At 44.4% G+C, this 24,557-nt stretch overlaps 1 protein-coding gene across 1 annotated transcript in view; it reads right to left on the reverse strand.

Annotated features, from left to right (window-relative positions):
• The window catches only part of FER1L6 (fer-1 like family member 6), a 122,036-nt gene extending 99,240 nt beyond the window's left edge, over positions 1 to 22,796 (reverse strand). The window contains exons 1-10 of the mRNA XM_039231989.1: positions 22,721 to 22,796; positions 17,972 to 18,092; positions 15,241 to 15,295; positions 15,033 to 15,164; positions 11,516 to 11,578; positions 7,759 to 7,837; positions 6,141 to 6,297; positions 5,381 to 5,567; positions 3,524 to 3,716; positions 1,320 to 1,672 (exon numbers count right to left, since the gene is read on the reverse strand). Coding sequence (XP_039087920.1) covers positions 1,320 to 1,672; positions 3,524 to 3,716; positions 5,381 to 5,567; positions 6,141 to 6,297; positions 7,759 to 7,837; positions 11,516 to 11,578; positions 15,033 to 15,164; positions 15,241 to 15,295; positions 17,972 to 18,092; positions 22,721 to 22,796 — 1,416 coding nt within the window. The remainder of the gene's footprint in view (positions 1 to 1,319; positions 1,673 to 3,523; positions 3,717 to 5,380; positions 5,568 to 6,140; positions 6,298 to 7,758; positions 7,838 to 11,515; positions 11,579 to 15,032; positions 15,165 to 15,240; positions 15,296 to 17,971; positions 18,093 to 22,720) is intronic.
• Between the last annotated feature and the right edge of the window lie 1,761 nt (positions 22,797 to 24,557).

Here is a 24,557-nt window from a genome sequence, read left to right on the forward strand (position 1 = left end):
TCAGATACAGGGGATACTGGCAGAGGTGGTTACTTAAGGTTCCCGCAGTTTCTGGCAAAGTCCAAAAAATGTCATTTCTAAAGTTGCCATATATTCTGAAACAATACACATAAATACAATCACATCCAATGTCAATCTTAACCATAACAAACTGACAGTACACATTTATGAAGAATATTTCCCAATATACAAGTTCATGAGGGAGAGCTCGGGAGGTCCACAAAATACCCAGAGTAAGTCCAAACAAGAGGGTAGAGAGCTCTGAATAGCTACCCACTTGTAGTGGGAACAAACCATAGAAACACTGATCACAACAACAGCAAATGTACTGCCTGTCTACAGTATATGTGCAAAGAACCCTGCCGACCATTTTACAGGCATTTCCTCATTTACCCCCAGGAGATGACTATGACAGAGGGACTATTACTTACCCATTGTGTTGATGAGTAAACTGAAACATGGAGAGCTTCTACCGTAAGTGCCATGAATAGAACCAACCTCCAAGATTTCAAACCCTGGGCTCCAACCTCTCCCTCACACTGTATCTTAAGATGTATTGGATCCCAGCAGTAAAAGTAAGTGGCTCTATCAGGGCTAATCTCACCCAGACCAGCCATCACTTCTCTTCCCCACCCAAAATGACTGTCTGGTTGATCTGAGAAATACACCCCCAGAGGCAGATCATCCAAGTTGAAAGTGGGAATCTACTCGCTTCTGCTACTAACAAAACACAGGTTCCTTCTTTTGATTAACTAAAAAGTACTCTTACTAATCTAAAGAGTTGAGAGGATATTAATAGTTAGTATTCATCTTGGTGACCCAGATCTCTTTCCCATCATACAGAAGCAGGCTGGAAAAATGCTAACACACTTAATATTGAGTAATACACAGAAATAAGCATTCCTTTGAATTGTGATTCCTCCCCCCCCCCCCCCCCCCCCCCCGCCAGGCTTGGGCAGGGGAATAAGTTTCTCAAATTCTTGTATCCCAGCGTGTCACCCATTCTTCCCCCTCTTCATTCTCTGTCCCACATGCCTCACATCCAGAGCATACACTATTCTACAAAACTAAACAAAATTAGGCTATGGGTAGAGCTCAGTCCATCCACCACCTACTTCCTCATTTTGGTTCCCATTGGAATCTGTGTTTTGGGGGGACACTTGAGGAACTTATCATGAGCAGATGGGAGGGATGTGTCAAGAAGAGGCAGTGGATTGCAGGGGGAGGAGACCTGTGTGTGCTTTTGAGGGCCCATGGGAGCAGGTGGCCAGTGGTGCTTCCTCTCTGGCTCTCCTCACAGAGGCAGTGCTCAGACCCACCTCAGGGGGCACATCGAAAGGTTCCACCTCAACCTCTGTTGAGTTGGTCTTGTCTGAAGCCTGCTGGGATTTTCCACCATCAGTCTTATCATCCTTGTCTTTACTGGAGCCTTTGGAAGACTTGGAGTCTTTGTCCTTTGAAGACAACTTAAGCTCCTTGAGTGTCTTGGAAAATTTAGATTCCTGTGCCCCTCCTGAGAGGATCTCCACAGCAATTTCCACCAAGATCCTGCCCCTGAATGACACGCCTTCTCCAAAGCCTTCATTCAGTTCCTGGTAGTCATCCATCAGACTGTGGTTCCTGGGTGAGCCATACAGGTTAATCCAGGCAGGTCCAAAGGTCGGTAGAAAGCCTACAAAAACCAAGCTTTAGTTGCCCAGTAAAGAAACTTGATTATTTCTTGATTTATGAAAATTGTGCACGCCCGTGTAGAATATAAAATATACAGAAAAGACAAGAGAAAATATTTACAGAATATCCCATCCCTCAAAGAGCCACAGTTGCCATTTTGCTATATTTGCTGTATTTCTTTCTAGTCCTTGCATGCACATGTGTACACTGTTCACGGCTGTAATGATCCTGTGAAGGCCCACATGCGTTGCTGTCTGTTCATTCATTCATCTAATGTTTATTGACTCCTAACATGTGTCAGGCACTGTGTGGATGCCAAACACAGAGCCCAGTAGAGAACAAAGCAGAAAGAAATATTAAACAAGTAAATATTTATATTATAGGTGCTAAGAAAGAGATTTACCCTGTGTTGCGAGAACAAATAACAGCCTGATGAGGCATGGAGAGAGGTCAGGGAGAGAGAGAGAGAGATTTTGTCCCAAAGGAGGGTGATTTTTTTTTTAACTCTCAAAATTTCAGTTCTGTTTATTCACTCGGTGTTCTGGTGGGTAGGTTTTGTAAGGAATGGGAAATTGGGAGATATACATATAGACAGATATAGATACATGCATACACACATACACACACACACACACGCACACACACACACCTCTACTGACTCTTTTCTGTTTTAGGATAAAGACAGGAAATAGTAAAGAGAGCTACTGGATCATGTTCTGGGTAGTGACCTCTGGGTTAGGAGTAATTGGGTATAAATAGGAGTTACTCAATAACAACATGGGGTTCTCATACTCCCTTCTTTGGAGAAATCAGTCTTAGTCCAAAGGAGGGTAAATTTTAAGAAGCAGAGATACTGTGTGAAAAGGGGTTAAAAGGTTTTATGGCCCCTGATGTCTAATTTTGAAAACACTTTTATACATTTCTTTGAATACCATCAAGATGTTCCTGAAAAATTGGGAGTAAAACACGTCTGCATCTATGAGAAATTCTGAAGGTGGGCGGAGTGTGTGTTCTGCATAAAACAATCCTATGGCAAACCTTTCCAGGACATGAAGACTTAAACAGTAGGTATTTATTGAGGCTCTTCTGTTGTGTCACACTGTGAGAGGCAGAAAAATATGGAAATCTTGTCTTCTGCTTAAGCTAAGCCTTCAGTATATATACGTGCATATGTACATATACACACATATATATGCATAAATATATTCATCAATTAACATGAATTTGTAGTGCAGAGAAAGATTGCCTTGGGATTTTAAGAATGGAGGGTTTGGGGGATATTGAGAAAGCTATCACTTGTTAATTTAGGTTTTGCAAATAAAGAGTAGAAGCTCTTTCTCCTGACTGATGGATTAGCTGGAACTCTCTATTCCCTCCCTGGCTCTCTGAATGCACAGTCAGCAGCGCCTTCCTGCAATACTCCTGACCATGTGCTCCTATCAGTGAGTTGGGGGCACAGTATTTTTGGACCATTTAAACACGTAAAACCATTCTTAGCTTGTGAGCCACACAAACATATCTGGCAGGATAGATGTGGCCCATGGACCAGAGCCTGTCAACACCTGATCTAATCTAAACCCTTCATTTTTCATGTGAGAAACCTAAGGCCCAAAGAGAGGGAGTGGTTCCTCAAGGCCACACAGCAATGTCCATGGAAGACCTGGGACCAGTACGGAGGCTCCTGGGCTGCCACAACCAGGCTCCACCTATTGCCCAAAACCCAAACCACAAACCACACAGAGCTTAGAAGTGCCTAACACACTGCCTGCTCTAATGCTCTTGTTTTAAAGATGAGGGCTTTAAATCAATTGTTTTGTGGTCTCATGTCCATGTCAGACATATGAGGCTCTACCTTTGTCTCCATCCTGTTCATTGGAGATTTTCTTCAGGTCAATGAAATGGGTGGCCAGAGCTACATCATTCATGCTGCCTTCATCCCACACCTGGATTTTCACCCTCCGACACAAAGGAGGGAACATTTCCTTGAAGACCACCTGTTCGTGCCACACAGGATCGGCACAGTTCTTCTGCACTGTGGTTCGTCCCTAAAAACAAAGCCAGCAGGATGTGAGCTGTTGAGGGAAATGAAAGATGTCTGCCGACCTGAGCTGACTTCAAGCCAACTGGCAAACCAAGTTGCCAGAAATAATGAGCCGGCTTGCACCCAATACCCATGGAAATCCATTGTACCCAGAAACATTATAGTAGCCTTCCCTTATCCACAGGCGAATGGATTCCAAACACCAGTGGATGCCTGAACCCACAGAACCTTATATGTACTCTTTTTTTCTTCTACATACATACCTATGATAAAGTTTAATTTATAAACAAGACGTAGTAAGAGATTACCAACAGTAACTAGTAATAAACTAGAACAAGTGAAACAATATACCCTAATAAAAGTTAACATAGGTATTAGCAACTTCAGCATACAATTTCTTTCCTTTCCATATTAAGTCAAGACCTTTCACTTTTTTGCTTAAAGGAAACATTTTATAGCTTCTCTTTGGTGTATCCGAATTGCCAGGACGACCGCTCCTGCATCCGGGGGTCATTATTAAGTAAAATAAGGGGTATTTGACCTCAAGCACAGGCATAGCACCACAGTGGACCTGATAACCCAGGCGGCTACTAAGTGACAAATAATAGACAGCGTGGATATGTTGGACAAAGGGATGAATCACATCTGAGTAGGATGGAGCAGGATAGCGCAGAATTTCATCACGCTATCTGGAACAGTGTGCAACTTAAAAGTCATCGATGATTTATTTCTGGAATTTTCCATTTAATAATTTCAGGCCATGGTAGACCATGGGTAACTGAAACCACAGAAAGCAAAACCACAGATAAGGGAGGAATACTGTACTGACACCCTACCCTGCACCGTACACTATACCCGGCATCAGGGACAAGGGAGTAATGATGGGTCCTGCCCTCCGGAAGTTCTCATAATCACAAGATCATGAAATCAAGCCAACATGCATGTTATGTACATGACTTGTTCCATGCATCTCCAGGAATGCAGCAGATATAGGTAGATCCTGAGTTTGTGTCTTGTCAAAGGCTTTTTAAGGGCTTTGTGCACTTCCCCTATCTGGACCTCAGTTTCCTCACCATAAAATGGAGGTGATGTTGTATGTGACTGTCAAGGGGTCCAGGTAAAAAATACTCCAGTGTTCACCCTGCCAAGAGGAGGGTTAGGGTAGCATATACTGTAAGGATAGAGACAACATATGTGTCAGCCGAAGCTTCAAAGTCCAGCCAACCAGGATTAAGCTGTGACCATGTGCCTAGACCTCGGCATTTCCAATGGCTCTTGAGCAGGGAACAGCAGGGAATAGAGATGTCCAGGCTTACCTAGTACAAGGACTACCTGGGAAGCCTGGGGAGCACGTTCAGAGGCAGATGGCAATGCTACAGAGCCTGGGTAACAGCTCAGAGAAGTAGCCAGAGGTAATGCAGGAGGTCTGTCTGCCTGGGTCCTAAACCATAATATCCCATACTTCCTCTCCATCATCTCAAATAGAGAGTAAGTGGGTCACCCTCCCACTTACCTGCCACGCGACTCAATGCCTTTTGTGGCAAGCTTTCTCTCTCAAGGCACTTCCTAATTTTTATTTTAGCTTGATTTCATTTGATTAGAAATGTCCTGAGTAACGAGTGCCATCCTGGCCCGGGTTTGCCATTTTTGGTGACGACGTTTCCTTACCATCTGCCCAGCAAAGGAGACCTCCACGAAGGGGTCCACAAGGTCCTTACTGTCACCCACAAATGCTTTGGTGACATTCGCCATGATGCTGGAGTTCATTTTGGGCAACCCTTCTGCTTTGTAGAGTCTCACGTAGAATCTGGCCCAGGGCCTCTCTGATGGAAACCCTTTAGGGATCAAAAGGTTCCTTGAGGAGGAACAAAAACAAAAAATAAAAAAGGGCCCTGACTTGAAAGAATAGAAAAAGTGGAAGCAATGTGGAGGCAGAAAGAAGAACCTTGATGTAGGAGAAAAAAACTGAAAAGATGAGGATTCATCACTAAAATGAGTTTTCTTTGTGGTGTAAATGGCAGCAAAGGATATGAATACAGTGAATGCAAGCGCATTCCAGCCCTCAAATTATAGAATAAACACCGTCTCCCACGCTGCACCTTAAAAGAAGTGCATTAAGTCTTCCCATTTCATAAACTGGTGGTTGAAAGTATAATTCCTTCAAAGGAAAAAAATCAACCAAATCCAGATAAATAGGAAAAGCTCAAGAACAGCTTATCTCTATAGGGAGACAGGCTGTCCTCCCAAAGGCTAGTGACACCTCTGGTTAGACACATGTGGGTGCCTCTGAGAGAGCAGAATCCCAGGTAGACAAGGCATGAATTTGGCAATTCTCATGTGCCTACCGGAAGAGGGAGGGAGGGAGGGGAAAGAGAGACATTTAGGGCATATCATTTCTCGTGCATGGCCCTGGATGGACCTGCCTCACTTTTCTATTTGCTCCTCAGCATCGGAGGTCTTGGGGTTGGTCTTTAAGACGTCGCCTTTCCCGGTCATGCTGATGTCACACTTCAGGTACCCCTTCGTGCCCGTCCTGATGTCGCCGGGGTCTGTGAGCAGGGCCCACTTGTCACAGAACTGATGACCTGTAAAAGCATCCTGACAGCTCAGATACCCTGCACGGCTGGACTCAGCAGGTGCAGCCCATTCTTTCCCACATCCAAGGCCTCCCAAGCTCTGTTCCCTGGAGGGGGGAGCTCATCAGGGCATCCCCCAGCCTCGTGCTGCCTCCCTCCCCTCCTTCCCTCCTCTCTTTTCGTTCCCACCCTCTGTCTTTCTCTCCAACCCACCACAGGTTTTTGGAAAGCCTTCACCCCAGTGCTAATTGCCTGGAAAGGTTCCTAGCTTTGACAGTCTAGGAATGGCTGTGGCGGAACATGAATGGAGTAGAGAAGTCAATATTTCACAGGCTATAAATGTGACTCGTGGATCTTTTTGTTTGGTCTACACTGTCAGTTCAAACTTTAAAATCTCTTGCAAAATCAGGACTTCTGGCTTATCGGGAAAAACTTAGATCTGCCAATACAGAGTGCACATTTCCATGTGTCAGCAGGTGGTCAAGGAGCGGAGTGGCCACTGTGGGTTGTGAGCCCTCCTGTTCACCACAGCCTGCTACACCCCTTAGTGTATTAACCCACGGCACTCAGTGATGCCCATGGCCTGGTCCCCTGGGCTCATGTGAGTTGCAACTACTGCTGACAAGAAGGGACCTCGTAAATAAAGATCTGTATTTCCTGATGGCCCAGTTATTTATCCACTCCCGACCTTGGACAAATTACCTGCCTTCTCTGAGTTTCACTTTCTGTAAATCAGGGATAGTAAGAATTATCGTAGCCAATCCTTTCACGGCATGCAACAACCCTAGAAAGGAGGCACTATTTTTATCTCAATTTTCTCAGATGAAGAAACTAAGGTGCAGAGATGTCAAGTCATTCTCCTGAGGTTGCACAACCAGGAAACAGCAGGGTGGAATTTGAACCCAAGCCATTTGGCTCCATCAGGGTGCCTGGGTGGCTCGGTCGCTTGGGCGTCTGACTTTGGCTCAGGTCATGATCTCATGGTTCGTGGGTTCGAGCCCTGCATCAGGCTTTGTGCTGACAGCTTGGAGCCTGGAGCCTGCTTCGGATTCTGTGTTTCTCTGTCTCTGTCTCTCTGTCTCTCTCTGTCTCTCTGTCTCCCTGCCCTTCCCCCGCTCACACTCTGTCTCTCAAAAGTAAATAAATGTTAAAAAAAAAAAAAAATTGAAGTCAGTCCACCTGGCTCCAGAGTTCAAATGTCTAACTCCTGTGTCATCTTTCCTGTGTATGCCTCACAGCAGCACAGCAGGAAATGAGACAGAATTTGTTGGGCGGGGGGTGCGGGGGGCATATGGACATTAAAGACAATTTTGCCATTAGATTGTGAACCTTGAGGAAAAGAGCCAGGTGTTGCTCTGACTGTATACTTGGTGTTCATAGTACTGAATGAATGGGGCAGTGGACGGGCTGACCTCCAGGTGTGGCAAACTGGAGACGAGGAAGGGAGAGATGAGGAAGTGACTGTCTCACCTGGTTGGTTGTACACAGTCCCCAGGTCTACTTTGAAGGAACCGATCAGTATGCTTCCTATCAGCTTGTGGTGAAAGACCTGAGGAGAGATGGAGCAGTGAGTATGGCCACACCAGATTTCTCTTTGAGGACCAATCTGTGAAATGGGTTCATGACACCTCAGCAAGGATTCTAGACCTTGATGCTTGTCTGACCTTCTCTCATCTGGAGCACAATAACACTTGATCATCAAGTGAAAAGGGCATCCAGAAGTATGTCACCTGTACCTGTTCCTCCCAGCAGGTTGTCAGCTAGCAAAGGACACCTAACAAATCTCACTGTCTTGAAAAGTATTTTTTAGGCCAAAGTGAGCTCTAGTATAGCCCATCTCTGCCTATTGAAACTCTACCCATTCTTCAACATCTAGAGCAAATGTTACCTCCTCCAAGCAGCCTTCCCTGATCCTCCTCAGCCAAAAGTCCTCTTTCTCCTCTAAACTTCCAAAACTCTCTGCTCACAACTTACTCAGAGAACTCATGTATTGCTTCAAGAAGTGTAGTAGAACAAAGGAAGGGGTCATCCTCAATATTTTGTCTGATCAGAAGTCAGCAGGGTGCCAGGCAGGTTACAGCAACACTCTGGAATGCAGTGCTATCAAGAAGCAGAAGTTGTTGGGGCGCCTGGATGGCTTAGTCGGTTAAGCGTCCAACTTTTGCTTAGGTCATGATATCTCGGTTCGTGGGTTCAAGCCCCGCATCGGGTTCTGTGCTGACTGCCAGCTCAGAGCCTGGAGCCTGTTTCAGTCTGTGACTCCCTCTCTCTCTGACCCTCCCCTGCTCACGCTGTCTCTCTCTCTCTAGAAATAAATAAAACATTTAAAAAAGAAGAAGAAGAAGAAGAAGAAGAAGAAGCAGAAGTTGTAAAGGAAAGCCGCAGCCCTGCTACTGGGTCCAGAAGGCACACTGCATGGGGCACTGCTGAAGAAGCAGGAGCATCTTTAACTCGGAAAAGAGAAAACTGGGGTGTGGAGAAGGGGTAATGGTAACTTAAGCGATTTCCAATCTTGGAAATCCTGCCATCTACAATAGGGAGTAAGTTCCCCATGTGGTTTCCAAGTCACAGAATTAGAGACTCAGCTCACTATAAGGACAGTTTCTATAACAGAACTTTCTGGCAACGAATAGGCTTTTCTGGAGATAGTGATGTCCCATCACTGGCTATAAGCGAGCAGTGCACCACAATCCCACGCCATGGAGGTGGTGAGAGGGATTCCTGCGGCTGTTACAAGTTAGACTTGATGGCCTCTGGGCTTCCTTCTATGACATTCTGAGTTCCTCGAATCAAAGACAATTTCCTACTTTCTCCTAACCACCATATGCATGGCCTTGTTCATTATATGTGTTCAATAAATATTTGGTGAATTAATGAATGATTCACTGATTGAATGATGTACATTCGAATAGGAGACTTTTGTGGTTTCTAAACAGCTCCCTTTGGCAGAGGCAATAAGAATAAATAAATTCAATGGACTTCAGGAAATGAAGAAATGACAGTCCATCCCATCTCTTTCCACCCTTGCTCCCTTGCCCAAACTTTGCAAGGGAGGTAAGATAACTGAAGGGAAGTAAGGACAGCTTGGTTCCAGGGGAGGAGTGATTTAAGGCCACACACGCGAAGCTCACTCCAAACCTCCTATGCTTGCAGTTGCTAAGTGGCTTCCCAAAGGCCCAAGCAAGAACACAAGCCTGACTCAGGCTCTCTTCTCAGGTCAAAGGCATCTGGGTCCCTGTGGGCTTGATGGGAGGATGGGACCCAAGAGCCCACTTGGGTCTTTAAATAACACAGGAGGCCTCCTCAAATCATCCATCCACCCAGTAGGGCCAGCGAACCCTGGTGTGGTCAAGCATTCGATTAAAAGGACTTCAGGGAGGGGCACACACAGACTGCTGGGGCCCTGCATGCCAGGGGGCCACTATCAAGGGAAGATGGTCTGTAGCACCACCAAGGTCTGCCAGAGGCTGGCCTCCCCAATAGCACTTGCTTACTGCACTCCCTCCTTCTTCCCTCATGTTCAATTTCTTTGGGCATGTTGACGTTAAGTTCATGGACTAGTGGAAAACTTGTATTAAACACTCCCCTCCAAGGGAGTTTTCCCTGTAAAATCTTTGGTTTCTGTCCCTAGGGGTCATCTAGGGAGCCCAAAGTATTCTCTTCTTCCAAGCTAGAGGAACAAAGATGGGCAATAGCAGCTTTGGTCATCAGTCTAAAGATCCACCGTCCTACAGAGTCATGACGCTTGTCTATGCTATGGTATAAAAATCTAGCTAGTCACTGTTTATCTGAAATCTAGACAGTTCCTTAGGACCCAGCTACACTGCCCATCTCACAAACAGGTGGTCGCCTGAGCTCTGCAATGTAACAAAGCCCTAGGCCATGGCCCAGGTCCCAGAATTCTGCAACACTTGTCCCCATGTCTGAAATTCACACTAAGAATGTTTGGCTCTTAACAACTTTTCATTCTTCAAGAGTCACATTCTTCAAGTGCCCCTGAGAAACAGAATATAATAACTCTACTATTACCTAAGACTTAATGCAAGATTTATATGTTTTACATATAATACTATGTACATATATAATATCAAATATATGATATGATATGATATATTAGTAGGTGATAAGGAAAGGTTAGGAAGTCTCTGAGACAAGTTTTGCCATCTTAAAATTCTGATTAGAGTTGGTGTCACTGTTGAGGAAAACATTTCCCCATTCTCCACACATCTTACATTGTCACATAAAATGCGGAGTCTGTTCTTTTAGACCCATTGGCGGGGATTACTAAGCTTTGCACCATCCACCCCGCCTCTCTCAGGGATGCATAGCCACGCTACCCTCTTCGTGGGAGAAGCAGTGATTTCCCAAAGGAGCAAGATAAATGCGGTCTGTCACCCACTGGTTTCTCTGTCTCTTCCGTGAGTGGTGTGAGGTTGGTATGAGTTCCATCTGGTCCCCGTGCTCTCTCATTTGGGCAACTACAGCTTCAGCATGGGCACCTTCCCTTCCGGTTCATGTCCTCTGTGTCGTGGACCACCTTCATAAGGCACCTTTGGCTAGACCAAGAATCTTCTCGGTCTCTGCTATTCAGACATGGTCTGTGGAGGCAGGAATTCACCCTGCAGGGCTGAGGAAGGGTCTGTGCAGCAGACACAATCCTGCATGAGCAGGTCCTAAAGTCTACACTCAGAGGCAGCTGTGAAAAAGCCAAATGGCAACCACTCGCTCCAAATCACATTCTCTGATCCAGCATTACTGCTATCTTTGGTTCCTTCCTGATGCTCTTTCCTACTTCTCTATTTATTAGCAACTACAAGTGGGGAGTGGTATGGTTATCATTAGTGTGGGTATCATCCCAGGAGAGAGACACTAACATTTCGTTTCACAGAAAGAAAGAAATCAACTCAAAATGGCAATCATCAAGATGGCCGTTGAAGCATGTATTTCACATTCCCACATTAGTAAACTCCACAATTCAATTCATGACAGCTTGAGAATAGCTTATAGCTTGTTTCCAGGAAGAAGATTTCCTTGAAGAGATTTTCCTTCCCAAATTCCTCCACACTAGTTATTTCATGTTCTATCCTGTTGGTTTTGAACTCACCATCCCACACTCACCCCCTCCCAAACCTATTCACCCCTACACAAGCTGAGCTGTTCTAGAGAGTTCCCAATGCGTAGAATATTTCCCATCACCCCCCACCCCTATCACCAATGATACACTTACTGAGATTTTGATGATCTTGTCAAAAACATGCACTTGGGGTCCAATGAAGTCGAAGACAAAGTACTATAAAACATGAAATTCATTTTGACAATAAATTCCAGATTTGCATCTAAGAAATTTATTACCAGAGTAGTTGAAGATTTCTGTCATTCTAACCAATTGCTGCGTGGCCCTCAGTGGCATGAATATACCATCAACTGATCGGTCATCTCCTGTTTAAGGTCACCTAAGTTCTTTTTTCTTTCAAATGAAACAAATGCTGTCACCCCATCTTTGCCCAGGATATACGTGATTTTTCCTCTAAAATGGACATAGAAAGTGGAATTGTTGGGTCATAGCTTAGATGCATGTGAATTTCTAATAGATAGTGCAAAATTTCTTTCCAAAGGGGCTAAGCTATTTTATATTCTCACCACCAGCATATGAAAATTCCATTTCTCCATACCCCTGCCAACCCTTTATATCATCTATTCTCTTACTTTTTTTGCCTATTAATAATGATGGGTGAAAAATCATATCTCAATGTGGTTTTAATTTGGGATGAACTTGGTTAAAATCTAATTTCCTCAGGATTTTTCAGTGTCAAACACTGCTGTGATATACCCAAGACTGACCAGGAAGAAAATGAAAAGAAATTATGGACAAGGAAGACTTCTAACTTTAAGAAAGTGTTTGAATTTTATTTTTTCTAATGTTTATTTATTTATTTTGAGAGAGCAGGGTGGAGGCAGAGAGAGAGGGAGTCAGAGAATCTCAAGCAGGCCCTGCACATCAGTGCAGAGTCCAATGCAGGGCTCAAAGTCACAAACCATGGGTATGACTTGAGCCAAAATCCAGAGTTGGACACTTAACCGACTGGGCCACCCAGGCACCCCAAGAAGTGATTACATTTCAGAGTTGAAGAAATTAGCTAGACCAGTCTCTCTATTCTACACATAGAAGAAGACTGAAGCCCAAAGGATTTAAAAGACACACCTACATTCAGACAGCTGGTTACTGCCAGACCTGGGAGCTTGGCCTATTTCTCCAGAAGTTATCACACAAGGGGGTTCAAATACTAGATGTTTCATGTTTGAACTTTACTGAGAACCTCCCAAGTGTGAAGTTGCATTCTCCTAAGATTTAGAATGCTGGAATGGTGTTTTGTCGTGGGTTGTGTCTTTTGGGGGACTAGTCGGGGTGAGAGAGGCAGGACCAGGAAGTTGCTTTTCATTTGTTTTTGAGCTTCATTGTGGAGAAATAACACAAGGACCTTAGAGATGAACAGGACAGTAGGAAAGGAAGAGCTGACTAGTCACAGCCTGCTTTTCCAGGGCAAAGCAGAAAAACCAAAATGTGGAAATTGAAAGATGCCATCACACACCATAAATAAGAGACCTTCAAAACAGCGGTCCTTAGTAATCAGTGACAGGTCACATTACATTCTGTGTCTTCTGTTTAAGAAAATGGGAAAACACATATGACATTTCAGGAAGTTTTTCATATATATATATATGTTCAAACTTTTAAAGAGTTTTATTGTTCATAATTTCTTTTATGTGGAAAACTCAGATGAAATTTCTTATTTTGAAATATGAGATGCTGTGAGTTCCTTGGACCAATAAATTAGTTCCAATGTTTGTTGCTTTCTGCTGCATTTCACATTTCAAACTCAATTGCCTCACACAGGTTCCCTAGACCTTTGGGCCACACACATTTTTTTAGCTGGAAAATATTCCCTAGTCCCTATTAACTGGTTCCTTCAAACACCTGATGGTCTTTGGCTTGAAAATTAGAGGCAAAAGCTGTAACAAAGGTTTTTACTGCAACTTCTATATTTTTACTTGAGTGTTTACTGATTGTACTTGGTCCCAACTTAATGTCATTTAGATCCAGGACTTGTATGCACAAAGAAAATACTAATTATAGCATTTAACAAACCTGTAGAGCTTTGCAGTTTTAAAGCATTTTCATATACATTATTTCATGTCACATCCATGCCAAAAGCAGTTATGGAGGGGGTAGAACAAAAAGGAAAAAGCTCATGGTAAAAGGCTTAGAGACAGGAGTGATGGATGATGAGGAAAGCAGTTAACAGCTCAAATCTGATTTGCCCATTTTCTGTTTATTTCATTACCGGCAGTCTCCCTTTTCAATTACTACTCCCATTAGGGAAATAATTAAGAGCTTGCTGCATTTTTTGACAATTCGTGGTGTCAAAGTGCCTATGGGGAAACAAGCACTCTTGTGAGCTGTGAATAGGAGTATAAATTATTACCTCTTTGGAGAGCAATTTGTTGATATCAAAATTCTTAATACATATACTCTCTGCCTCAGTTATGCCACATTCATATAAGTAGTAGCCAGAAGCTGAAAAAAATTAATATCCATCAATGAGAGATTGACTGGTTTAGTAAATTCTGGTGTAGCAACGCAATGGGTAAACTACACCAATGAAGGGAAAATGAGATTGAACTATATGTCTTGATATTACTTCTAGGATACATTGTTTTGTGAAAAGATCAAGATCCAGGACAGAATGGACAGGATGCGACCATTTGGTTATAATATTTATTTGTACCCCCATACCTGCTTGGGATATTTCTGGAAGGCTACACAAATGCCTGGTGAGGATGGCTGCCTCTAGGTCAGAAAGATGGGGGCTTAGGGATCAAAGATCAGAGGCATGCATATTTTTCATCATACATAATTTTATACTCTTTATATCTTTTGCCATTTTTTACTGTGTGATCATTTTATTTTAAAAAACAGAATTTCGTGTGTAATATGCAGAAGCCTCCTGTCTCTCTTTGATGCTTTCCTCTCTTTGATGTTTGCAATTTTTGCACTGCTTGGGAAAATAGGACTGTTTTACATTCCAATGCAACATGCCGATTTCAAAACTAATAATTAAATTTCTAGTGTCTCTTTCACAAAAAGGAATGTTTATCTTCTTCATAACCAACAATCAATACATTTATTGAGTATAAAACCAGAGCTTATAATGGATGAAGATGAGCACATAAGAAAGAAGAATAACTTTAAAGAAAGACACAAGAAAAATGAGTATATTGAAAACACAGCAATTAATTTAACATCAGTAGGAATTCAGGGCGCCTGGGTGGCTCAGTCGGTTAAGTGTCTCAGTTCAGCTTAGGTCATAATCTCACAGTTTATGAGTTCGAGCCCCACATCAGGCTCTGTGCCAATAGCTCAGAGCCTAAAGCCTGCTTCAGATTCTGTGTCTCCCTCTCTCTCTGCCCCTCCCATGTTCTCACTCAGTCTCTCTCTCTCAAAAATAAATAAACATTAAATTTCTTTAATAAAATAAAATAAAATCAGTAGGAATTCCTCATCTCTCCTTTCCATTATCTTTTTGTGAAACTCTATGGGGTTGTTTGCAAGAGCCCAGAGAATTTGCCAGGGCTTAGATGAATAAGGAGGCACACAGCTTTTCTGTTTGGCTAAAGAACACCACAGATGGCAATGCAGGGAACGTTGGTAGAGAGGGTGTTTGTTGGTGACCTCTGTGACTTACTTCATTGTAAAATGGGCTGTTGGTTCCTTCCTTCACGGTGCTCTGCTTCTTCTCATCCCCAACCTCAATGATCACAACTGGATCAATGTTCTCACCCACCAGCTGGCGGGCCTCAGTGATGGTGATGGCAATCTACAACCCAAAGTAGCAGGTGAGCACTCCGGACCTTGCTGTTCCTTCACACAGGAAGAACCAGGCTGTCACCTACCTGATAGTTTTGGGATCTGATCTCCCCATCATGGATCTTAGTCAACAGTTTTGATCTATTAAAAGAAAGTTTAACATATTTGTTTCACTAACTAAGAACATATTTTGGATCCATAAGCCATAATAATATTTTCCCAGGTACTTCTAAGTGCTTTTATTTATACTGTAGCACATGTTCTCTCTCTTTATCTCTGAAAGAGACAAATGTAAATGAACAAGAGACTCAACCTCTCTATGACTCAGTTTCTCCATCTTAAAAATGAAGCTAATAGTAGCACTTACCACATGAGATAATGGCTACAATTAAATGATATAATGCATATAAAAGTTTAACCCAGTGCTTACTGAGAGTGTCAACTCTTATTGTGAGTGTGATTATCAGTGTCATTTAGTTTTGGTTTTACAAAATGAGAAACTCAGATATCTCAGCAAGTCAGTAGCAGAGCTGGGTCTGCTTGAAGATCTCCCTTATTTCCTGTCCGATCCTAACCACAGGACCCCTTTGCCATTTACAGTAGATATAACAATCCTGAGTTTTGTGATCGCTTTTGAAAGAATAGGTAAAAGAGAACATTGGAAGGAGCGACCAAGACGCTACCTCCGTGAGATTTCACATTCCAAGGGATTTCATTTATCTGGACTGTCACGATGAATTAGAAACAGATGCACGACACCTGGGCATTTAGAAATCAGATAATAGTAGAAAGAGGCAAAGGATCCCTGTTGTCACCAAGGCAGCAATGGGTGGGAAACGAACTGACCTAGAGTTCCTATTGAATCTTATTCTCCTGCTTTCTTACAGCACCATCTTGCATTTGACTTCATTCCATTTCTGCTGATTATAATTGAGTCCAGTAGAGAACAGAGTAAGCTAGTAAAAATCCCAAAGCTTTAGACTCAGACTGATCTGAACTAAAATATTTGTTTTTCCCAATGTTGTGATGTTACCCTTAATTTCCTCCTCTGAAAATGGAAATAATAATTCCTACCATGTGCTGTTGTTCCAAGGATGAAAGGAGATAATGCATATAGGGAAGGGTAGATAGCAAAAGGTATATATGTTCTTTAATAAAATGGCAAATTCACACTGATCATTTACTGTGTGAAAGCTCTGTGCTGGTCTCGGAAGAAAAACAGATGAATGAGCCATCATCCTGGCCCTTACAGAGCTAGAAATCTATCCAAGGGAGAGAGGACCAAAGCATATCAAGAAAGAACTTGTAAGTGTAAAATGTGTTGTAGAAAAAAAATGCCACAAGAGTTCAGAGACAAGAGAAATTCCAGAGAGCCCAGGTAAGTAACAAAGACTTCACTGCAGAGGTTGGATATCAATTGAGCGTTATTGGGTGGGTAGAATTGCAACTGATGGAGGAAGCACAGGGAACAAGAAAAAGTCTACTCCTCCTTATTTCTCTTTCTCCTGCCCCTCCTCCATGCAGTGCTGTTATTCGGGTGAAATCAATGGCAAGGGATCCCTTTAAGGATATTTAAAAGTAATTGAAATTCTGAGTCAGGGAGCTTAGGGGGCCGTGGTTGTCATGGTGCAGTAAAGGGTGAAGGAGATACTGCAGTGAGTATGTGTGTACAAATTTCATGTCTCCTTTAAAGAGTCAACCTCTCAGCTAGCACCATCTCTGATTTCCCGCTGTCTCCCAACCCCCTCTACCCACATATCTACTGTGTACTGTCCTGTAATAACAACTCGGTCTGCCATACAGGGAAGCACTAATTTGCTTTATTGATCGTAAGAATTCTGACTGGACAAAGAAGGGAAAGCAGGAGGAATTACCATGAGTAAGAAATAGACATAAACAAATATGGTAGATGGAAGGCATTGATAGCCCCAGGTATTAGCTTCCTTGGATCCTTCCTCTTGTTCTTATGACTTGTCTCTCACTCTGAATGGTCTGGACTTGTGACTTGCACTGGACAATAGAATGCAGCAGAAATGACTTTTGCTAATTCCAAGCATAAGCTCAGTAGACCTTATATACCTCCTCCTTCTCAGATGGAACTCTGCCATCACCACCATTGGACCAAGCTCAGATTAGCCTGCTGGAGGGTCTAACACCAGATAGAGGGAGCTCAGTGGTCCCAGGTGAAGCCATCTTAGACCAGCCTATCACCAGCCAACACTCTAACTAAAATCAGCAGAGCTACCAAGTGACCACACACACACAAGTGCAGATGTGTAGCAATGCAGAACCAGTGAAGCTAACCAAAAAGCTCACAGACTCCTAACCAACAATAAATTATTTACTAAGCCTCTGAGTTTGGAGTGTTACACATCAATTGCTAACTAACACAGCAAATCACATGTAGAAGGCCAGTTGTTCTGACTTTTTGTCGGATAGTACAAACATTTGGGACAGACACAAAGCTAAGACAGCTGGCACCTTGATGACTTAAAGAGCAGGTGAGAGACAGCTCCTGAGTCTGTCTCCTGTTGTTGCTGTCCTTCCTAAGTTATGAGGCACATAAAGACCTTAACTCAGGGGATTTAGGAGCAGAGGCTGGTATACCTGGCTTGCCAAAGGCTGACCAGTATCAAGAGGCCAGCATTGCCATGGAGGAAACTGAGTACATACAGACCTCTGTCTTCCTGCCTTAGACCTTTATTGCCTTGTAAACAGTGGTCAGTTATTATTCTCTGTTCCCCAGAGCATGCAGGGGTACCTGCACGTGGGAGGTGCTCAGTAAATGTGCGTTGACTGCCTGCACCAGCAATGTACCTTCTCTTTGGAGGAGCTGAAGGGACAGAGGTGACAGATGCATGATCATAAATCAAATCTCCTCTCAGTCCTTCCTGGTGAGAAGGCCCCTCCTGTGATGCTTCTGCTTCACCTTGGCCATCTAGAGAAGCAAACAAAGGAAGAAAACTGTCAAATACGATACACAGTGGTGATCTGAGCCTCAACTGTCCAGCACTATGCTAATTACCATAAGGCGGATGGGAAGACTATCAGACAGACCCTGCCAGCATGAAACTGAACATTTTATTGGCAGAAAAGACAGGCACGTACCTTAATTCTTCCTTAAAAAAAATTCATCTTCTGTTTCCAAAAAAGAGTAGATTTATATGCATGATATTATGGAAAGAAAACCGGATTATGAATTCAAAGACATGCTTTCAAGTCATGACCTTGCCACAGTGGAATTTCAGACAAGTAATTTATTCCCTCCAGACCTCATCAGTAAAATTTAATGTGCACAAGAATCACCTGGGAAGTTGTTAAAATGCAGATTCTGATTCAGTGGGTCTGGGGTGGAGTCAAGATTCTGCATTTTTAATACCAATGCCCCATGTTCCTGCTGTCCGGGGGCCAATTGGGAGGAGAACGGTGTCCTAGGTTGAATCATATTCCCCAAAGACATCGAGTCCTAGTCCCCAGAACCTGTAAATGTTACGTGGGAAAAGGGTCTTTGCAGATGTGATTAAATGAAGGATTGGAAATGAGGAGATTACCCTGGGTTAGACAGGTGGGTCCTAACTGCAATCATATGTATCCTTAGAAGACGGAGGCAGAGAACAGAAGAATTCGATGCGATCACAAGGCAGAGGTGGGACAGATGCCGTCATAGCCATCAGAGACACTAGAAGCAAGAATCGGATACTCCCCAGGGGGTGGGGCCCTGCCAATATTTTTATTTCCGCCCCGTGATACTGATTGCGAATTTCCAGCCTCTGTTACTATGAGAAAATTAATATGGGTTATTTTAAATCACCCAGTTTGTGGTAATTTGTTATAGCTGCCACAGGAAATGAATGCACAAGTGTCTAGAAAATTTAAATAAACAGATAGTAACCATATTCTTTAGATCTCTTCCCCCACTGAGGGATTCTGATTTAATTTATCTGGGATGTCACCTGGATGTCAAGATTTTTTAAAATTCCCCCAGGTGCTTCCTTTTCTTTTTAAAGTTTATTTATTTATTTTGAGAGGGAGAGACAGAGAATCCCAACCAGGCTCCACACTGCCACCTTGGAGCCTGATGCGGGGCTCAAACTCACACACGTTGAGATCATGACCTGAGCAGAGCCACCCCACAAGGACCCCAGGTGATTCTAATGTGTAGCAAAGCTTAAGAACCACCTCCCAGCCGGTTTTTTGGTAAGAAACAGGGAGAGTGTGGAATATTCTCTTGCACTAAGAGACTCTGCATGGTATAGTTCAAAACCCTGACCCCGGAGCTGGGTGGAAATCCCAGCTCTGCCACACTCTAACTTTATGATCTTCTCACAGCCCTTCTGTCCTCATATAAAGCAAGGCAAGGCCAATGTTACCTACCCCACAGAGATGTTTTTTTCTTTTTTTTTTTTAAACTTTTTTTTTTAATGTTTTATTTATTTCTAGTAGAGAGAGAGAGAGAGACAGCGTGAGCAGGGGAGCATCAGAGAGAGAGGGAGTCACAGACTGAAACAGGCTCCAGGCTCGGAGCTGACAGTCAGCACAGAGCCCGACGCGGGGCTCGAACCCACGAACCATGAGATCATGACCTAAGCGAAAGTCGGACGCTTAACCGACTAAGCCACCCAGGCGCCCCAGAGATGTTTTTTTCTATTGTCTATTTTCTTTATAGCACTTTTCTCAACTTGTAATTCAGTTACCTCCTGAGGTCCCAGTAGATAATAGAAGGCACCCCCCAGAACAGGAGGATTTGAGGATGTTGTAATTTACAGAGGTGTGGGTACAGGAAAATCAAAAAGGGTTGTGCAACTATCTGAGGCTCAGAGCAGCCGAAGCGTATCTATTTGGAAGACCCTTAAATGAAGAGAGCGAGCAGTTATCAGAACCTGGAAGGAGAGGAAGTCAGGTCCAGTTGGTTTCTCTATAAAGAGCACCAACCATCCTTCAGCTGAGAGGCACATCCAACCACAAACTCTGAGCTCATGCTCCTCCCTCCCTTGAACTTCCTGCTGGGCCACCCCACTGGAGAAGGAACCTGCATTACTCATCAATACAGGTCAGCCTCCTGGGGCTGTGAATGGGTGGAGAATTGATTTGGAAAGGCAAACAGAAGAGTCCTACACAGAGCCATCCCCTCTTTAAACTATCCAATGGTCACCATCATGTATCAGAATCTACCACAGGGCTCAGCACCCAACGGACCTTCCATTATGAGTAAATGCATGAATGGAAGATCATGGGAGGTACTCAATAACTTTGTTGGATAACTAATTAAAGGATGGGTTAGGATCATTGAAATTTTATAAAATTAAGACATAGCCACTGTGCCTCAAGTACACAGACATGAGAGCCACCGACTTTGAGAATCTTCAAATGCTTCCTCTAGAAGAGTCCTAACTTCCCAGGACAGGCCCAAAGGGAAAGACTGAAGTGTACTCAGTTCTATGGACTTTGTTTTGTCAGTCTCCCACAAGGCAAGCCCCTGGTCAGCAGGATGAATGCTGTTTACTTTCTAGGAGGGGCCTGAGTCCTTTCTGCCCTGTTTGCTTTCAGGGCTGAAAACTCTAATTAGAACAAGCCAGAGGAACCAGCTTCTCTGAAATGCCTGAGGCTGACTGCCCAAATCTCTACCACCTTGCTCTTCTTCCCTATGTGGTCACTTATAGGCTCCTAGCTGGAGGCTGACCTATGGAATAGGAAAACCCAGGCCCTTGTATAAGACTGACCTAGGCTCTGGAGCTGGCTTCTCCACTTATTGGCCGTGTGCCTTTGGTCAAAAACTCACCCTCTCTGAACATCTATTATAAAACAGGGGCAAAGAAGCCTACATTTCAGAGTCATGAATGATACGTGTCCAATAAAAACCAGCAAGGACTTGTTAGATGTGTCGTAAATATTAGTTTTTATAAGGTCCTGAAAGTAAAGGACGTCAACCTTGTGCCCCAGGACCGACTGTAGGGTCATAATTTCAAAGACACCAGGAAAGACCTAAAAAAAGCCTTTTCTACCTACTCCCTGACACCTTCCATTTGACTGAACAGATAAGTACTTCTTTAAGCTTTAAGTCCTATCCCCATTTAAAATGCCTCTCTCGGGGCGCCTGGGTGGCTTAGTCGGTTAAGCGTCCGACTTTCGCTTAGGTCAAGATCTCGCGGTTCGTGGGTTCGAGCCCCGCGTCGGGCTCTGTGCTGACTGCCAGCTCGGAGCCTGGAGCCTGTTTCAGTCTGTGACTCCCTCTCTCTGACCCTCCCCTGCTCACGCTGTCTCTCTCTCTCTCCTAGAAATAAATAAAACATAAAAAAAAAAAAATTTTAAATGCCTCTCTCATCCCATCCAACGATGACTTCATAGTTATTATCAACACTTTAGTATGAATGAGTTTCCATACATCTCCACTGTAATATTGGGTTCTGTGTGAGGGCAGGCAGTGAAGTTGGGGGAGAAAGACAGGAAGCCATAGGACCTGCAGTGGATGGCAGAGAAGTGTAAAGAAGGTCCCCCCAACGAGATGAGAGGGGTGAAGATAAAGTAGACCCATCTGCTTTAGAAATGGTCCAGAAAGCTAGCCTTGAACTGGTTGTTGTCAGGGCCACTCAGCAGAAGTCTCCAGAAGACCACTGCAGACCTGTCCATTGGAAGCAGTTAATCCTATTTGACTCAACAAACAAATCCTACCTGATGCCAGGCCTGGCCCCACTGGCATGGCACACACTGTAAACTGGGGATTTATTTGCTCTTTTGAAGAAGCCAGCAGCCCATTCTGAGGGCAAAAAGTCTGGCAACCAGGACCTACACCCCAATGCCATTGCTTCCTGGCTCTGGGCTCCCAGTCTGAGCAGCTTGCGGGGTCGGTGCCGCCATGCCTTGGTCCCAGGTCCTGTGATGGGAAGGACCTCATCGCACTGAGCTCAGCACTCTGCTATTGCCATCCACAAACTCTTAATAATCTCTTAACCGTGGCTTTGCGGTCTTGTTTTCCACTGGGCCCCGCAAATTCTGCCACTGTCCCTCCCACACTTGACTTACTCTCCCTGCTTCTCTGCAACCTCATTTGTAAACCTGGGATAGCAACGCCCACTGCTGAGATGATGGCAGGGTCAAATGAGACAATAAATGCAGAGCCTCCCCCGTAGCAGCTGCTGTCCTCAATCTTATTTTTAAAATCTCACTGGATCCTCCCCATGGTGTGAGGTCAGCCCAGCAACCCACATCGTGCCCGCTTAACAAAGGGAGAAACAGAGAGGATCAGAGCTGTGCGGTCACTTATCCCAGGCTGCAGAGCAAATCAGAACAGAAAAAGGAGCTTGGACCTTGTCACTGCCTCTCTCTCCTGGGGGTCCCCTTCCATGGCCCAGTAGGTGTCCACCCCACCCCTGTTGGGCCCAGTGACCAGGTGACCAGCGGCACTGGGGCAGATTGCACCTGTGACCAGCAGGGCCTGAAGACCTAGCAGGTAGCACCACCCCCCCACCTCACAGATGGAGAGCTCCATTCTCAGCCAAGGAGGGGTCAACTCTGTGAGACCTGCAGCCCCCAGGGTAGTGCATTGTCCCTGGCCCCAGGAAGCCTCACCTTGGGCAGCCTTATTGGCTAGGGTTAACCCCTTCTCTGCTTTCTTCTTCTTCTTCTTCAGCTTGAGCCCGAACATCCCCTTTCTGAAAAGAAGAAGAAAAACTAAACAACACTGTAATAGTAACTGCGGGTCATTCAGACATATTAGGTGAACACACACACACACACACACACACACACACACACACACACACACACTGAGTTCTTCGGGAAGCTGACCAGCCTCCTCTTTCACCCTGGTGCACGGGGATCAAAAGACAAGTCAGGATGAACCAATAAGGTCTACCTTTGCGGAAACCATGAAACCTCACCAGAAATCACGAGGTCCACCTAGACCTTGAATGACACAGAATACGAGTATCAGTACCACTGACTGGTATTTTACCATGTCTCCTCACTTACCTGTACCAGGCACTCAAAATGAATGACATCACTTAACCAACACAGCAACCCCCTCTCACTCACCTTACAGATGAAGAGCCAAGGCCCAGAGAGGGTAGGTAGTATTTCTAAGGCCACACAGCTCTGAGCATCAGACGTACCCAGAACCAAGGTCTGTCCGATTTCAGAACCCAGGCTCGAACCACCGGGCAGCCTGAGCAGGTTCCCCTGAGCACAGTGAACACATTCTCCAGAGCCAGGCTCCCATACTTCTTCCAAGGTCGAGACCCTGGGATTTACAGAAGTCCTACTGCAAGTGCACAGCTCAGCTGACACTGATGGTGTGTGCCTGGAATATTAGCTTCTATATTATTATCATTATTAGCTGTGAGTGGAAGCTACTTGAGCCTCCTTCTATCCCAGGAAAGAGCCCTGCTTCTCCATCTTAAGAGACAACAGAGCATTCTGGAGACTCCTCCTGAGAAAGCCCCTTTCTAAGGGACTGAACTTAGGACAGTGTGATGGATGGACCCAGTTCAGAAGGAAGTCCTGGCCCGGAGTCAGGCAGGCTGGTGAGCTGGCCCCCCAGAGGATGGAGAAGGAAGAATAAGGAGAAGGGAGAAGGGAGGCGAGAACAGCAAAGCCCCACAGGGAACGTTCTGCAGTCCCAGAGCAACGTGAAGAGAGCGGAGGGCTGTCCGGTGTGCTGCTTATGTATGTAGGACTCGCGGGGGGCTCAGAGCAGGGACTCCGCATCAGACTGTCTGGGTTCTAGTCCCCATGCTCTCTGTGCAGGCTGACCTTCTCTGCACTTTTAGGGTCCTTATGTGTGAGACAAGATAAGAAATGTAAAGCATTTAGCACAGTACATGGAACGTACTGGTTGCTCAATAAATGTTAGTTATTCTTGTTATTCTCATAAAGCATAGGATTAAGACCAATGAATGGAAACTACTAGGTGACAGAAGTTCACTCTATTTATTAATTTACTTAGGAGTGAGTTCCCTATTCTTGGAGGTGGCAAGCAAAGGCCCGGGGACCATTGGAAAAGGATGTCGTAGGAAGAAAAACATCAGAAGAGAGGGGCTGGTCTATGGTATCTCAGGGGTCCTTTAAGACTCTGAGATACAGTAGAATGGAAAGAACAGGCTCTGGAACCCCGCAAGACATGGATGGATTGGGCAAGTCATGGTACTTTTCTTTGCCTCAGTTTCCCCATGGGTACAAGTTTTCCCCATGGGTACAAGAAGTAAATAATAACGTACCTACTTCATAGAATTATGAGAATATAATGAGGTGAAGTCATCAAAGCACTGAGAGTGGTGCCTGGTACACAGAAAGTGCTGAAATGTGCCTTTTGTGGAGGTAGCATTTTCCCCTCTTTGATTTGCTATCATCTGTGATGCAAATCATTCTAAGTCTCCCGAGAATCTCAGAGGAACATACACAAGGAGGA

This window comes from Hyaena hyaena, unplaced genomic scaffold, assembly GCF_003009895.1.
Source record: "Hyaena hyaena isolate Hyena2069 unplaced genomic scaffold, ASM300989v1 scaffold_62, whole genome shotgun sequence".
Lineage (NCBI taxonomy): Eukaryota > Metazoa > Chordata > Mammalia > Carnivora > Hyaenidae > Hyaena > Hyaena hyaena.